This window comes from Ovis canadensis, chromosome 1 (assembly GCF_042477335.2).
Source record: "Ovis canadensis isolate MfBH-ARS-UI-01 breed Bighorn chromosome 1, ARS-UI_OviCan_v2, whole genome shotgun sequence".
In the NCBI taxonomy this organism is placed as follows: Eukaryota; Metazoa; Chordata; class Mammalia; order Artiodactyla; family Bovidae; genus Ovis; species Ovis canadensis.
In genome coordinates, this window is record NC_091245.1 from 191564964 (window position 1) to 191583228 (window position 18265).

An 18265-nucleotide genomic window follows, 5' to 3' on the forward strand; every position below is an offset into this window, starting at 1 on the left:
AAAAATGTTCTAAGAAATAGAAATAAATAACAACTATCGATATTTCCTACGGTCACAATAGCAAGATAAATAATACACAGAGTCTAAGTTCTGGGCTTCCCAGGTGGCTCAGCAGTAAAGAATTCCCCTGCAATGTAGGAGACCCAGATTTGATCCCTGGGGTCAGGAAGATGCCCTGGAGAAGGAAATGCAACTCACTCCTCCAGTATGCTCGCCTGGGAAATCCCGTGAACAGAGGAGCCTGGCAGGCTACCGTCCATGGGGTTGCAGAGTCGAACATGACTGAAGCAACTAAGCACAAGCACCACATAGCCTGAAAGTGAAAGTGAAAGTCGCTCAGTCGTGTCCGACTCTTTGCGACCCCATGGATGATACAGTCCATGGACTGCATAGCCTAGAGTAGCCTAATAAATACCTCTCTATTTGTTACCAACCAAGTGACAGCAGGTGTGAAAAAGTTGTGAAAAAATATATCCTAGTGGGCACAAATAATGGAAGAGTTAGAGACTGCTGTCAGTATTTGGAAAATAGAGGATTAAGAGTATAAACACAGTGAGACTACGTCTATTTTCCTTACAAAGCCCTAGATATCTCATCAGGCATTTTTGTTCTGGCCATGGGACATCTCTGCATGGAGACAAAACAATTCAAAGCGCAACTCTTACCTGCGTAAATGAGCATTTTCACTTCTTAGTGGCTGCACAGCCAGTGCTATTTCAACCTGAATATTTGTGTTTGCACTTACGGCTGGAAGCAGAGATATACACATCTCTAGTTCTGTAATCAACCTCTGAATTTCTGAATCTTCTATAAAAAAGAGAAGAAATGAGTAAACACTGTATTATAAATTGCTTTTTTGATAAGATTATTCATATGTATTACTAAAAAAGAAAACATTTCACATACATACGTACTATAAACAAACTCAACTCAGTTATTTATGAATTTATTATACAAATCCTATTTTCCTTTTTCCTGTAGTCTGCATTTCCTTATTGAGAAGAATTCTAAAGGCATTAAGTTCAGTAAACTAAAGATTTATGTTAAGTCACAGAATTATGATATCAGTGATTTTTTTTTCAGTTAAAGTGTCTAGTAGGAAGATGGTTTATATATATCTCCTAGTCCACATGTTCCTATAATTACTAAAGGGTTTCTTATAATTGATTTTAGTATTAACAGCATAACCTTTGATCCTGGCATTAAGCGAATAATTCACTTCTGGTGATTCAATTTGGAAATATATTGAGGGAGGGTCTACTAAGATAAGGTTTTATTATTTAACTTTATAAAGTAAATTTAACACAAGCAGCTACACTTCATTTGATGCAGCATCAAAAGCAGTATCATTTTTGTCATTAACTGTGGGGAGTGGATGATTTGGGAGGTGGCAAAAAGATACAGGTAGAAGGTAGATTTTAGATCTCTTGTCCTTTTACTTTTGTTCATTTTTATTCAGATTTTCTGCAAACTGCTGGAAAAATGGTACAGATGAATTTATTTGCAAAGCAGAAATAGAGTCACAAATGTAGCAAAAAAGCTTATGGCCAGCAAGGAGGGAGAAGGTGGGATGAACTGGGAGATGAGGGTTGATATACGTACAGTACTATGTAAAACCAGATCACTAATGAGAACCTATGGCACAGCACAGGGAATCCTACTTGATCTATGGTGGCCTAAACAGGAAGAAAATTTAAAAAAGAGTGGATACATGTATGCATACAACTGATGCACTTTGCTGTACAGGAGAAACTCATTCAACACTGTAAAGCAACTATACTTCAATTAAACCAAAATTTCTGTGAAATGAAAACATTTAATAAATATAATATTAACTATCTGATATCCAAAAGAGATAAAGTATTCAGCTACAAAAAGTTAATAATTCCACAAGTACTTTAACACCTTAATGGAAAGTTTACATGCATACAGTAAACAACTGTGCCCAATTACAGAGCAGAATGCTCTGTAGAGGGGTTTTGCATGAAAGCATTGGGGGCAGAGACCTGGGCTCCACCATTTTCCTGCAATGTACCTTAGTCAAATTACTTAATTCTTGAAGCCTAGGTTTCTTCATGGTTAAATGGATAACAACAGTACCTCATGGGGTTGCTGAGAGGATTAAATGAAATACTGTTCTCCAAGCCTCAGTTTCCTCATCTGTAAAATGGGGACAATAATAGTACCTCATAGGGTTGCTGTGAGGATTAAATGAGATAATGCATATAAAACACTTAGCACAGTGCTGGGCACATGCTAAGTGCTCAATAAGTGATAGCTAATATTACTACTATTATAATTGTTACCAACGATTTAGTACTCAGTTAAGAGAATACTAATGAATTAACAGTCTGAAAATACAGGAGATTTTAATATACTGAACCACAGGACTAACAGTGCTACAATCCTAATAATACAGATAAATTTTAAGATTTGGTAATTTTTTTGTCAGACTGCAAATATTAGGTACTCAGAACTTCCATAATCAATTACTGTGTTTTCTAGATGACAAATGTGTACCTAACTCCAAGTGAAAGTCATTATTCAGAATATACATACATAATGAAAATGAATACAACCTGGCTCAAATATCGCATGACTCCACCTAAGATATTTTTCTTGATTAATAGAATACCTTAAGAGTGAATGGAAAAGGGCATCAGAAGATTTAGGTTCCTTCTCAAAGTGAGATTTGTTAAACATTGTAACAGTTATTAAATAAATGATGAGAGGAAAACTTCTACATCTTTTAAAGTAGGAAAAATTATCACTCTGTTCTAGGGAGTTAACCATGTCCTCCAACCCCTTAAAATTTATCTCTATAAATTTTCTTTGGTTGAATCTTTTCAAGGTCCCTTTGAATCAAGTAGAATGAACACACACTTACAAGTGAAAGAATAATATTCCCTAGCATATTTCAAATCCACAGGAAACAACAGGGAGCAAAAACCCACAAAATAAGAATAAAACAAAACTCATTTCCTCATTAGCATAAGACATACTTCTATGGAAAATATCACAAACTTCATGTTGATTATCCTGAATTTAAATGATGACGTGCCATAGAAAATTATAAAGAAAGTACTTATCTACCTTGTTCTGCTACCAGGGCCTTGAGCTCTCCCAACAAATACTTGATAGTTCTGACTTTCTCAGCACTCTGGTTCACGTTTTTTGCCTTCTGCACATCCTTTATTCTTGAATCTCGGAGAGGTATGTTTAAATCCTTTCCTTCACTTCTGACCTCACCAATGTGTTCGTTAGCACATTTTTCTTCATTAGTAGCCAAGAAAGCTGGCTGTAATAGGGTGGGGCTGCGGCCAGTGGGACTGTCAGGATGAGAACGCAACAGTTTCATGTATGTTTGGAAACACTTCAGTAAGTCTGGTTCCTCAGAAAGTCTTTTCGGCGGAACCCCATTAGCAAGACCCAGTTGCTGAAATGTTGGAGTAGCTGGTTTGCCAGTTTGGGGCAGGTTACATGAAACTCCAAGACAGGTATTGAAGGAATTCCTTACAACATCATCAGTACAGTTCACAGAAATTGTTCTTCCTTGTGATGCAAGCTGACTGTCACCATCAGTCTGAACTTCCTAAAGAAAGAAAAAAACAAGCTAAGACTTCAAAAATAATGAGCACTGACTTGTGGGCATTAACTACAATAAACTCAAACGCAAAATGTTAGAAGATGACATTCGCAGGATGGAATTGCAGATTACCAGTGAATAAGTCAATTTCCCCTTAGCTCACTATTCTGCATTTTTAAAGCTTAATTAGTTCACTCAGTAATATGGGAACATTATAAAGCCATGACCAAAATAGATTGTTTGCAAATATCATAAATGGTTTAAAGGCATCAAAAATTAGTCTACTTTGGGACTAAAATAAATTTCCACTTTGGGAAATCACAGTGTAGAAAATAAGCTGAAAAGACTTCTGCATAAACATATTTAGAGAAATGTTACAGTAGTAAAAAACTTATTTAAATGTCTAACCATAGGTGAGGAGTTACACAGACCATGGTATATCCACTAAATAGAGTAGTAAGAACTTAGTAAAAATTTACAAAAGGTAAATCACAATTAAATGTTAAGTGAATTAAAAGCAGCATGTGAAACTACATAAAATTATGATGATATTTTTAAAAGAAAGTTTACTTAACAAATTAAAAGAAAACGAAACCTACACAAAGAATTAAATGACTGGAACATGCTCTATCAATGCGTTAACAGCAGTTGTGCTTCGGTGGTAGGTATGGGTGATTTTTTTTTTTTCTAGTAATCTTTTTCCTTCCCCCTGCCCACCACTGTCCTTAATTAACAGGCAAACTTTTCTAATAAAAAATAACTCAAAAAATAATTGGTCTTTACATCCTAGGGCATTAAGATACAATCAGCAAATTAAACTTTCTCTCAAGATGACAATTTCTAAAAGCAAATTATTACTTATATAGTATATAAACTGCACTCACAGAATGAACCATTGGAGGGCAGGGTGGCTGCTGAGGTAACCGGACTGGGATAGAAGTGCGTAAACCATAACTAGAAGGTGAAGACGTCTGAGATTCTAAAATGTTAAAGGGAGAAAAAGTCATTCACATCTCAGACTGCTTATACAATTACCACGCAACTTAATTAGAGCGTACATTCTTGCTTTTTAAAACATCATTCATACTAACCAGAACCAGACACAGTGTGGCAAGATGCAGTAGGAATTCCATTAGGGTTGTTCTTTGAAGCCAAGTTATTCATCAGTGACATTTGAGTCTGCACATGTTCGCAAAGAGCTTGGTATATTAAGGGTGAATACATTCCACAATGGTCTTGTAGTGACCAATTTTGCAGTATATCTGATGAGTCTCTTTCACTTCCAACAGAAGCATCATTAGGTATCTGCTTCTTATTATCTGAAGATACTAATATGGAAAAAGGGGAAAACAATTTCTGAAATATGGTTCTTTTCAAAAACCTTTACCAAAGGTATTAGAGGAAAAAAGGGCTCTCAGAAGTAACTTGATTCATCACATACTTTACAGAGTGTGATCACCCTTAAAGAAAATCACCTCAAATTCTTTTTTTAAAAGGAAGTAATGAATCAGGTTCTCCTCAAAATTAACTTATACTATGTCTTTAAAATCTCTATTAAATGCTACTCATAATGCACTTGAGTTGGGAAAGGAGTCATTGGAAGGACTGATGCTGATGCTGAAACTCCAATACTTTGGCCACCTGATAAGAACTGACTCACTGGAAGAACTGACTCATTGGAAAAGTCAGTTTTTGATGCTGGGAAAGTTGAAGGCAGGAGAAGAAGGGGATGACAGAGGATGAGATGGTTGGGTGGCATCACTGACTCGACGCACATGAGTTTGAGGAAAGCTCTGGGAGTTGGCAATAGACAGGGAAGCCTGGCGTGCTACAGTCCATGGGTTCGCAAAGAGTCAGACATGACTGAGTGACTGAACTAAATGGAATGCTCCTGAGAGGGAGAATGGAACAGAAAGATAGAATACCTTGTACAAGTATGATGCTTTGATGATAATGATGCTAATAATAACAACAATAATAAATAAATCAGAGCTTTTAGAGAAAGTGAATTAATCTACACATTGAGCTCTCAAATAAGACCTTACCCTGACATTTAAAGTCTCAAAAGCCTAACCACAACATAATTTTCCAACCATCTTTCCATCACCCTCAACTAAGAAATCTTTCAATCCAGTCAGACCAATTTAGACACCTACAAGCTTTTCCCCCTTTCCTATAATATTACTCATGATGAACCATACCTTTCAATTCAATTCTACCTAACTCAGCAAAGCTCCTCTGAAGCCTTTTCCAGTCATTCCAGTCTAGTGACTGCTCTTCACCATGCCACAGTACATACTGTCTATACTACTCATGTATCACTTGGATACTGTACTATATTGCTTATCTTTCACTCTCTTGTCTGACTAAACGATAAGCTTCTTTAGGCAGGGCTGTCTCTCAAACCTCATTAGTTTTGTGTTAATCTATGTACAGAGTAATTAACACATGAAAAATAACAGTTTTCTACTTAGGACTACTCCACAGATCACTATCAAAATCTATTTCTTTGTCTAATAAGATTGCCTTCCCAAATTGTTTCAAAGACTATTAACAGAAATGAGGGTATTCTTGTTAGATCATAGATTATCAGAGTACAAAACAAACTTAGAAAAACATACACTTTTTGGCAAAAGCTTACCAAAGCTAAACATATATTTTATGATACAGCAGTTATATTTTGGGGAATATACCTGACAGAAATGAGTATTATGTCTACTAAAAAATGTGTACAAGAATGTTCACAACAGCTTTATTAGCAGTAGCCCCAACTGAAAACCCAAACAGTCATGAATAGTAGAAATGGATGAACTGTGGTGTAGCCATATGATGGAATACTATACAGCAATGGAAAAGAAAAAAGTACTGATATACTCTGGCCGCCCATATGACGTTAACAGATACGCTGTGTGACAGTCAGACGCAAGACTACACAGTGTACAGCTGCATTTTCACAGTGTACATGAAGTTCAAAGATAGTAAAACTATCCAATCGAGAAAGAAGTCAGAAAAGTGTTTATTCAAGGATGAGGAGACAGGCAATAATGAGAATACTGATGGATAGGAGCCTGGCAGGGTACTGAAATCGTTCTTTATTTCCAACTGGGTGGTCAACTACATGGATGTACACATATGCAAATATTTATTGAGATTTATACACTTGCTTTATTAAAGTTAATCCTTACTTAAAAAGTGAAAAGTTAAAATTTTTTTAATGGTATGGAATTCCCTAAATACATACACAATTTATTGAAAATAAAAACACTGCTAAAAGCATAAAACCTACAAGTAAAAGCAAAAAACCTACAAGTAAAAGCAAAACGTTAGAGGCAAATGAAATATTATAACCAATAAACACAGAAAACTACTACTAAATTATTATTTGACTATGAAAATGGTTGGAGATACTGGATGCATCTATTTTGACTTGAGTTATTCTTTCCTTTGTGATAACCTGTTGGTGCGAACATACTTCCCTGGCCTGCATATGAGCTTTAACAATTAATAGCTGAATAACTTTTGGCAAATTATTTAACCTCTCTTGGACACTTCTTCCTCATCAGAAAAATGATGATAAGAGCATTACCTGTTTTATAACACTGTTATGAAAATTAAATAGCACATGTAAACCATCAGTGTCTAGCACATAGTAAGAACTCAATAAATGTTACAGCCATTACCAAATGGCTCCAAAGTCTTAATAGGGCCAAATAAATATTTTATATTCATAGATCTTCCCAACTGATATCACTAATAAATCTCTAACCATTTCCCCTCTAAGGTGACATGCAACAACTTACTCTTCACTCTCTGAATATATGAACTAAAACAAACTGGTTAATAAACATTTCTGTTAAAAAAAAAAAAAACTGGAAATGTTGTTGAGTCACTAAGTCGTGTCCAACTATTTGCAACCTCCTGGATTGCAGTACACCTCCTCCTCTGTTCTCCACTATCTCCCAGTTTGCTCAAATTCATATCCATTGAGTCGTCTAGCCATCTCATCCTCTGCTGACTCCTTCTCCTTTTCCCTTCAATCTTTTCCAGCATCAGCTGACTCTTTTCCAATGAGTCAGCTCTTCACATCAGGTGGCCAAATTATTGGAGCTTCAGCGTCAGTCCTTTCAATGAATATTCAGGGCTCATTTCCTTTAGGATTGACTGGTTTGATCTCCTTGCAGTCCAAAGGACTCTCAAGAGTCTTCTCCAGCACCACAGTACAAAAGCATCAATTTTTTAGCACTCACCCTTCTTTATGGTCCAACTCTCACATCGGTACATGACTACTGGAAAGGCCTAGCTTTGACTATACAATCTTTGTCAGCAAAGTGATGTCTCTGCTTTTTAATAGGCTAAGTTTGTCATAGCTTTCCTTCCAAGAAGCAAGTGTCTTTTAATTTCATGACTGCAGTCATTGTCCGCAGTCAAGAAAATAAAATCTGTTACTACTTCTACATTTGCCCCTTCTACTTGCCATGAAATGATGGGACCAGATACCATGACCTTAGCTTTTTTAATGTTGAGTTTCAAGCCAGCTTTTTCACTCTCCTCTTTCACTCTCATCAAGAGGCACTTTAGCTCTTCTTTACTTTCTGCCATTAGAAAGTGAGATCTTTTCAGTTGTGGCATGTGGGATCTAGTTCCCTGACCAGGGATAGAACCTGGGTCCCCCTGCACTGGGAGTGTGGAGTATTAGCCACTGGACCACGAAGGAAATCCTTAGTGGAAATACAATTTATAATAAATAAAAAGGAAAAGTATCCTCCTAAAATAGTCTTAACTTTGAAATCTAAAATGATGAAAGCTGAGATCCCATGCAGCCCACAGCCATCTAGCACATTGCTCTTCCTTTCCTCCTAAGTCCTAGGTCTCTCTTCTGCTCTTGGATTTCCTTCGGCTCCATAATATTTGTCTGGTTTCAGGAATTCTCAGATTTTATACTCATAGGTCCCAAGTACCGGCACTCATTCATTTCTTTTCAAGACATGGCTTTCACAATCTCTGTTTCAGTTCAGTCTCTCAGTCGTGTCCGACTCCTTGCCACCCCATGAATCACAGCACTCCAGGCCTCCCTGTCCATCACCAACTCCCAGAGTTCACTCAAACTCATGCCCATCGAGTCGGTGATGCCACCCAGCCACCTCATCCTCTGTCGTCCCCTTCTCCTCCTGCCCCCAATCCCTCCCAGCAGCAGAGTCTTTTCCAATGAGTCAACTCTTCGCATGAGGTGGCCAAAGTATTGGAGTTTCAGCTTCAGCATCAGCCTTCCAATGAACACCCAGGACTGATCTCCCTTAGGATGGACTGGTTGGATCTCCTTGAAGTCCAAGGGACTCTCAAGAGTCTTCTCCAACACCACAGTTCAAAAGCATCAATTCTTCAATGCTCAGCTTTTTCACAGTCCAACTCTCACATCCATACATGACTACTGGAAAAACAATAGCTTGACTAGACAGACCTTTGTTGGCAAAGTAATATCTCTGCTTTTGAATATGTTATCTAGGTTGGTCATAACTTTCCTCTCAAGGAGTAAGCGTCTTAATTTCATGGTTGCAATCACCATCTGCAGTGATTTTGGAGCCCAGAAAAATAAAGTCAGCCACTGTTTCCACTGTTACCCCATCTATTTCCCATGAAGTGATGGGACCAGATGCCATGATCTTCATTTTCTGAATGTTGAGCTTTAAGCCAACTTTTTCACTCTCCTCTTTCACTTTCATCAAGAGGCTTTTTAGCTCCTCTTCACTTTCTGCCATAAGGGTGGTGTCATCTGCATATCTGAGGTTATTGATATTTTTCCCGGCAATCTTGATTCCAGCTTGTGTTTCCAGTCCAGCATTTCTCATGACGTACTCTGCATAGAAGTTAAATAAGCAGGGTGACAATATACAGCCTTGAGGGACTCCTTTTCCTGTTTGGAACCAGTCTGTTGTTCCATGTCCAGGTCTAACTGTTGCTTCCTGACCTGCATACAGGTTCCTCAAGAGGCAGGTCAGGTGGTCTGGTATTCCCATCAGAATTTTCAGAATTTTCCAGTTGATTGTGATCCACACAGTCAAAGGCTTTGGTATAGTCAATAAAGCAGAAAGAGATGTTTTTCTGGAACTCTTGCTTTTTCCATGATCCAGCAGATGTTGGCAATTTGATCTCTGGTTCCTCTGCCTTTTCTAAAACCAGCTTGGACATCAGGAAGTTCACAGTTCACGTATTGCTAAAGCCTGCCTTAGAGAATCTTGAGCATTACTTTACTAGTGTGTGAGATGAGTGCTGTTGTGCGGTAGTTTGAGCATTCTTTGGCATTGCCTGTCTTTGGGATTAGAATGAAAATGGACCTTTTCCAGTCCTGTGGCCACTGATGAGTTTTCCAAATTTGCTGGCATATTGAGTGCAGCACTTTCACAGCATCATCTTTCAGGATTTGAAACAGCTCCACTGGAATTCCATCACCTCCACTAGCTTTGTTCCTAGTGATGCTTTCTAAGGCCCACTTGACTTCACATTCCAGGATGTCTGACTCTAGGTGAGTGATCACACCATCGTGATTATCTGGGTCCTGAAGATCTTTTTTGTACAGTTCTTCTGTGTATTCTTGCCACCTCTTAACATCTTCTGCTTCTTTTAGGTCCATACCATTTCTGTCCTTTATAGAGCCCATCTTTGCATGAAATGTTCCCTTGGTATCTCTAATTTTCTTAAAGAGATCTCTAGCCTTTCCCATTCTGTTGTTTTCCTCTATTTCTTTGCATTAATCGCTGAGGAAGGCTTTCTTATCTCTTCTTGCTATTCTTTCAAATTCTGCATTCAGATGCTTATATCTTTCCTTTTCTCCTTTGCTTTTTGCTCCTCTTCTTTTCACAGCTATTTGTAAGGCCTCCCCAGACAGCCATTTTGCTTTTTTGCATTTCTTTTCAGTGGGGATGGTCTTGATCCCTGTCTCCTGTACAATGTCATGAACCTCCATCCATAGTCCATCAGGCACTCTATCAGATCTAGTCCTTAAATCTATTTCTCACTTCCACTGTATAATCATAAGGGATTTGATTTAGGTCATACCTGAATGGTCTAGTGGTTTTCCCTACTTTTTTCAATTTAAGTCTGAATTTGGCAATAAGGAGTTTATGATCTGAGCCACAGTGAGCTCCCGGTCTTGTTTTTGCTGACTGTATAAAGCTTCTCCATCTTTGGCTGCAAAGAATATAATCAATCTGATTTCGGTGTTGACCATCTGGTGATGTCCCTGTATAGAGTCTTCTCTTGTGTTGTTGGAAGACCAGTGCATTCTCTTGGCAAAACTTCTCTTGGCAAAACTCTATTAGCCTTTGCCCTGCTTCATTCCGTATTCCAAAGCCAAATTTGCCTGTTACTCCAGGTGTTTCTTTACTTCCTACTTTTGCATTCCAGTCCCCTAGAATGAAAAGGACATCTTTTTTGGATGTTAGTTCTAAAAGGTCTTGTAGGTCTTCATAGAACCGTTCAACTTCAGCTTCTTCAGCCTTACTGGTTGGGGCATAGACTTGGATTACTGTGATATTGAATGGTTTGCCTTGGAAATGAACAGAGATCATTCTGTCGTTTTTGAGATTTAAGTACTGCATTTCAGACTCTTTTGTTGACCATGATGGCTACTCCATTTCTTCTAAGGGATTCCTGCCCACAGTAGTAGATATAATGGTCATCTGAGTTAAATTCACCCATTCCAGTCCATTTTTGTTCACTGATTCCTAGAATGTCGATGTTCACTCTTGCCATCTCCTGTTTGACCACTTCCAATTTGCCTTGATTCATGGACATGACATTCCAGGTTCCTATGCAATATTGCTCTTTACAGCACTGGACCTTGCTTCTATCACCAGTCGCATCCACAACTGGGTATTGTTTTTGCTTTGGCTCCATCCCTTCATTCTTTCTGGAGTTATTTCTCCACTGATCTCCAGGAGCATATGGGGCACCTACCAACCCAGGGAGTTCCCCTTTCGTATCCTATCATTTTGCCTTTTCATACTGTTCATGGGGTTCTCAAGGCAAGAATATTGAAGTGGTTTGCCATTCCCTTCTCCAGTGGACCACATTCTTCTTAATCTCTGATTAAGTTAAGCTACAGTATTTTGTCTTTGTCAGCAGATGCCATCACTCAACATAAGTTAATAAACTTCAAATACTTCTTAAAATTGAAAGCTTTAGAATTAACATGTCTTACTTAACTCCTCCATTAACTCAAACTATGTGAAATTCTATTGATAATGTTGTACATCTGTATTTAAGACACAAAAATCTTAAAACAATTTATCCAAGACAAGTTAAAAAGCATTAAGTGGATGTGCAATTTTTAGATAATTCCTGCCACCCAAATATGGAATAAATACCTACTGCAGATAGGCATTGCTGGGTGCCTATTATAATTTGAAATATGGAGAACACCTGGCCTTGATGGGGGCAATTAATGCTCAAAATATTCTGCCTGTAGTGGTTTATTTCTCCAAGATGAGGGCAGAAATATATATATGATACTGAAGGTAGGAGCATGTGCCCACAGCATTCAATACACTTATCAAAATGTAAGTAGCTGCTTATTAAAAAAAAATTTTTTTCTTTTAAATGTCAGATGCACTCTTGGGTAAGCTCTCAATGCATTTTTGGAACTGCCTTTCTGCCTCATTCCTCTGAGTAAGCAACAGGGTGGGTGGGTGTGACTCCATAGACACCCAATGATCTGGCAGGTCCCACACAGAAAATACATAAGGAGCCCAAGCCCCAGAAGACAGTAACACAAAGTAGTAAGATAACATATGTTAAAGTTAAAATGATATGTAGATACTAGTTAACATGCTATAATAAATTCCTAAAGCTCTAATTATGACTATCTCACCTGTGGAGAGATGAAAAAGGAAGGAAATGCAGTTTTGCCTATTTTAAAAAAAATGTTAAATTGGTGAGTTGTCAGAAATTGTGCTTTTTAGATAAAGGGCATTTTTATTTATTTTATTTAAAAAAAATCTTTTGGCCATATCCAGCGGCATGCAGGGTCTTAGTTCTCCGACCAGGCATCAGACTGTGCCCTCTGCATTAGAAGTGTAGGGTCTTAACCATTGGACCACCAGGGAAATCCCAGCTTTTGTGTATTTTAGGCACTGTGATTAACAGAGCAAAAACCTTGTACTGGCTAACAGCTGTTAACTACAAAAAAAGAAGGAAAAAAAAAAGATCCTTTGTAGACAGTGCTACAGTGATAAATCAAAGAAAGATGAGGTAATTTAACCAAAGGGAAAGAAGTTTCTGCTTCCAAAGAACAAACCTTGGTCAATGAGAACCATTTCTTATACTGTAACCCTAATGGAGATTGTCCTTTGGGAAGTAGGCCCTAACTTCTGATGATGACAGTGTAGGGGAAAGACAATAAGAATATTATATACTGACAACAGGCCAGAACTGCTGATGTGACTCTAATCCAAACAAGAATTTAATGCTAGGGACTAAGAATGCCAGATCTCTCTCATTTGCTTCACCAAACCCACCTTCTACCCATCTCCACTCTGCTCTGCTATCTCTGGGATGCTACTCTGTATGGATTACATTATTAAGAGACATTCCTTTATGGGTCTCTTCTGCTCCTACATGTTTTGCTGGGTTTACCAAAGAAAATGTAAGGCTATGACCTAAGCTCTGTACCTGGGACATTTCTCAGGGCTGTGTTTATAGTGAGCAATGTTGAGGGATAAGGTGATGTTTTTCCCTCGGTCAGGTATAGGCTTTCTAACTGCTTACTACCAAAGCAATGAATCCCCCAAGCTCAGTGTTCTTCAGCTGAAACTTAAACCTTCAGCATGAACAGTTTCCCCGTGAGCCCATCGTATCATCCCACTGGCAGTTGGTAGTGAGGCAGAACCAATATAAATATGCTAATGTGTACGCTGCTAGCTGGGCTATGAGCACAGCACCTCTGTCTCTGGCCCAAGAGTCTTGTGTCTCCTGTCAACATGCATGACATAGTAAGGATAATCCATTAGCTTGTAAGAATGAAAATCAGATCCCTGACTAGATATACATCAACAGGGTTCCAGTTGGGTCCAATCCAATGGGAATTGTGGCATTATCAAAGAGAGGAAAAGGCATGCATTCAAGGTATTTCAAACTCCCTCTCTGTGAGGCCACCTTGGGCTGCCTTTGTCCCTTAAAGCTCACTGCTCCTCTCAAGATGGCCTACTCTACAGAACAATATCTCTAGCTGAATCCCGGTAACCTCTTCCTCACCTTGTCCCTTAAGACTTAGGGATATTAACAGTTCTGTGCATGCTGCCAGCACTGGGCTAGCAGAACCCCTTGTGGTTTCCTTATACCCTAATGAGTTTGTAATGAATTTCTTCATAAATAAAACCCCTATCTTAATTTGGGTGTTGCCACCTATTCTTTCTTGCCAGTCAATTCTAAAGGAAGTCAACCCTGAATATTCATTGGAAGGGCTGATGCTGAAGGTCCAATACTCTGGCCACCTAATGCAAAGAGCCGACTTACTGGAAAAGACACTGATGCTGGGAAAGATTGAGGGCAGAAGGAGAAGAGGGTGACAGAGGATGAGATGGCTGGATAGCACCACTGACTCAATGGATATGAGTTTGTGTAAAATCTGGGAGATAGTGAAGGAAGGACAAGGAAGTCTGGAAGTCCATGGGGTCGCAGAGTTGGCATGACTCACCAACTGAACAACAACAGATCTAAAGTCTGTGGGGACTCTGAACAAACAGTCAAGCTAGGATCCAACAAGTTGCTAACACGGCACCATCGCTGACCACTCCTTTCTCTGTCCATCGGTCCTCCAAAATAGGTCTCTACTCTAAGAGTTAGGCCAGGGGTGAGCACACTTTTTCTTAAAAGGCTGGAGAATAAACATATTATGCTTTAAACAGGCCAGATGGTCTCTTTCACAACTACTCAACTCTGCTCCTATAGCACGAAAGTAACCATAGAAAATACATAAACGAAAATGAATTAGCATGACTGTGCTCTGATAAAGCTTCATTTACAAAATAACTAAACATTACAAGAAAACGAAACTGGCTGTAGTATGCTCACCCTGGATTAGACCAGTATTGTCCCACCAAAATATAATGTAAATCATATAAGCAATTTAAAATTTTCCAAGAACTACATTTAAAAAATTAAAATAGGTAACATTAATTACTATAATGTTTTATTCAAATCAATACAGCCAAAATATTAACATTACAATATGTGATTAACATTAATCACTGAGATATTTTATTTTTTTGCGTTAAATATTCTAAGCATACTGTGTATTTTTACCATAAAGCACAACTCAATCCAGATGGTAAATTTTTATCAGAAATCCTTGATCTATATTTAGGTTTAATAAAATTTACAGTTAAAAAAAGTAGATTCACTTACCAAGTTATTTCAAACATACTTTAAAAGCTTTTTAATAACTAGGTCAAGTACCAGCTTTCAAATTTAAATAAATTAAAATTAAATAACATTTACAATTGAGTTCCTTAGTTGTACTAGCCATACTTGGAATGCTCCGCAGTCCCATGTGGCTTGAGACTGCCATCTTAAGTGGCACAGGTCAAGACAATACAAGGCTAAACACAACTGGCCTCCAAGATAGGTTAAAAAAAAAAAAAAAAGAAAAGTGAAGTCGCTCAGTCGTGTCCAACTCTTTGCGACCCCATGGACACCAGGCTCCTCTGTCCATGGGATTTTCTAGGCAAGAGTACTGGAATGGGTTGCCGTTTTCTTCTCCAGGGAACTTCCCGACCCAGGGATCGAACCCAGGTCTCCCACATTGTAGACAGACGCTTTCCGTCTGAGCCACCACTTGATCTTAGCCAAAAGGCCAAGAAGCGATAGGAAGTCATTTTCTCGGCCTTGGTTCTGACTCAAGACCGTCTGAATTTCAGCCTCTTTGCCTGAATCCTGATCTCTAATACCCAGAACTAGTGCTGTACCTGACTCAAACCCCTTACCTAAGCTAAATCTTACTGTACTCTGCTGTACTAACATTTTTGGCCCACCTGAACTGTGAACTAGCTGGTTCCATTCTTGATGCTCTGAAATCCCATTATGGACTTTTTCATCTCTATTTTGGGCTACCATGTTCCATAGGCCTCTGTGGAACAACATAATCAAAACTTGCTTATTCTAAACTGCTTACTGAATCATTCCACTTAGTCAGGAAGTTAATTGTGACCGTGTAAACCATCCTTGGCTACAGTCACTGTCAATCAGTGGCAGACTGTTTTTCCTTACATAAAGACCCAACTTGGAATTTTACCTTCCTATTACTATATCTTCTACCTGTACAGCTGAAAAATTGAGCTATGGATCCTACTTAGAATATATGTATACACATACAGTATTTTTAAAACAATAAATATACACATGAAACCCAACCAATCTGTGAATATCATTCTGAGTTTGAATCTATTCTCCTACAAAACCTAACCATTTTTCTTTTCTACTTTTCATCTTGGCAAAGTACTCAGCAATTAGAAGCTGAATAGAGAAAAGAAAAATCACAAGCGCACACACACACCTGTATAACCAATACTATTAAAATGTAAGCCCAACTGCATAACCCCAGTAATCTATCAAAACTCCCATAATTAAGTATCATATTTAAATAAATAAGAGAAAAAAATACTTACAAATTTCCTTCCGGACTACAGAAGGCACAGTGTGTTTTTCCCGTCCTTTCTTTTTGGATCTGTATCTTTTGGTTTCTACAGGTCTGGGGTTATATCTATTTTCTGAATATGTTATTTCTGAACCTATTAATGATTAAAACAAAAATTCATTAGCATTAAGAGAACTACTTAATTGAGAAAAGGTGATCAGCAAAGAAGCATTTTAAAAAAAAAACCTGAATCTTCATTTCTCAAAATGTCCCGCAGCAAAGACGCACAGCCATCAAGCCCCTGTACAGTGTCAGTCTGTAAGGAGAAAGTCACATAGAAATGTGTACATAAAATTTTAATGCAGGGAAAAAAATTCTGTAATTTTAAAATTTCCTTATTTAGAAGCAATTTATTATTGGTGGAAGACATGTGTTAAAGCAAAAAGTCTCCATTCTTTGTCAGGACAATTAATACTTCACCTTTGAATTTTTATTTCCACTTCTTAGCTTTTACCTGAAAACTAATTAAACAGTATACACTGTATCTATTCAGTTTACTCTTACCTGACTTTCTGAATCAGAGTGAGTGGGATAGCCAGAATCTGCATTAAAACGGGGTATCTTTCTCAAATTGGTCCTAGAAAACATTTACATATAATATAAATATAATTACAAAAAATATAATATTTTCCCAAAATACATTCTAAAAAGACACTTTCTTTCCACCAAAGTTTGGATAAGAAAGTTTGCCAACCATGTAAAAGATGGATTTATGCAGGATTTTATGAAGGTTGTAAAGACTAAAATGATCAACATGGGTAGAGATATGAAAGGTTTCTCCCCAGAGGTTTGTGAAAGTAGAGACCCTCACTTAGCTCTCTGGGGTAGGAAAATTTAGTCCATCCCATAGACTTGAAAATCTCTTGAGAATTCCTGAAGCTGGACACTTTCTTAAGTACTTACCCTTTTCTTCCATTTGTTAATTTAGCAGGTCCAGTGTGCTTTCCTGAAGGTATTACCTATGACATAATGCATTATATTATAGGAGATAGACAAATATTTTTCTATCATATTCTCAGTATACTGTTTGGACAAAACCTAAAATGTTATTGTTTCCTTCTGTTTCACTTGGTAAAACATACATAACATAAAATAAACCATTTTAAAGTATACAGCTCTGTGGCATTAAACACATTCACAATTGCGCAACCATCACTACAGCCCATCTCCAGAACGTTGTCCTCTTCCCAAACTGAAATTCTGTACCCATTAATCATTAATCTCTAATCCTCTCCTCTCCTAAGTACCTGGTGGAACCACCCTTCTACTTTCGGTCTCACTGTTCTAGGAATCTCATATAAATGGAACCAGACAGTATTTGTCCTTTTGTGACTGGCTTACTTTGCTTAGCACAGTATCTTCATAACATCCATGTTGCAGCATGTGCAAAATTTCCTTCTTGTTAAAGCTGAATAATACTCCATTTTATACATGTACCATGTTACTAATTTTAATAAAATCCACTATTACAGCTGAACTCATAATTTTTTTTTCTATATAAAATGTCAAGCAAGCAACACGTACATTTGTTCCTTAAGTCTATGTAAGTTGAAGACTGAAGCTGAAATTTTACTTTAACCAGAAGTATCTACTATAGTAAGTCTGGACTATACTCAATCCCTCAAAATATTTTACTTCCCCTAGGTCTTCAAAATACATGTTAACTTAAGATATAGGGCAGAGTTCATAACTCTGATTCTATTTTCCCACATTCTTTAGAATGCCTGACAAGACCAGCACATGAAAACTCTACTCATTTGCTTCTACACACAACCAATACGTAGGAGTTACACAAGAAACAAGTTAACTGTGCTTGCCTCTGGGGAGGGAAACTGAGAATCTGGGGGACAGAACAAGGGAGACTTTCCATGGTATACCTTTTTATATCTTAATAACTTTACATTATTTAAATATAATATCTATTCAAAATATAATTTTTAAAAGACATGGTTAAATTTCCTACTCACTCCCTCATTTTACCCTTTAGGTGT

At 37.7% G+C, this 18265-nt stretch overlaps 1 protein-coding gene across 2 annotated transcripts in view; it reads right to left on the reverse strand.

Annotated features, from left to right (window-relative positions):
- The window catches only part of CCDC14 (coiled-coil domain containing 14), a 46066-nt gene that overhangs the window by 21048 nt on the left and 6753 nt on the right, over positions 1-18265 (reverse strand). For both annotated transcript variants that reach the window (XR_011249574.1, XM_069555968.1), the window contains exons 2-9: positions 17178-17233; positions 16779-16851; positions 16461-16530; positions 16246-16368; positions 4678-4914; positions 4471-4565; positions 3094-3592; positions 666-807 (exon numbers count right to left, since the gene is read on the reverse strand). Coding sequence is in view for 1 of the 2 variants with exons in the window: in XM_069555968.1 (XP_069412069.1) it covers positions 666-807; positions 3094-3592; positions 4471-4565; positions 4678-4914; positions 16246-16368; positions 16461-16530; positions 16779-16851; positions 17178-17233 (1295 nt within the window). In the remaining variant the exon portion in view is untranslated. The remainder of the gene's footprint in view (positions 1-665; positions 808-3093; positions 3593-4470; positions 4566-4677; positions 4915-16245; positions 16369-16460; positions 16531-16778; positions 16852-17177; positions 17234-18265) is intronic.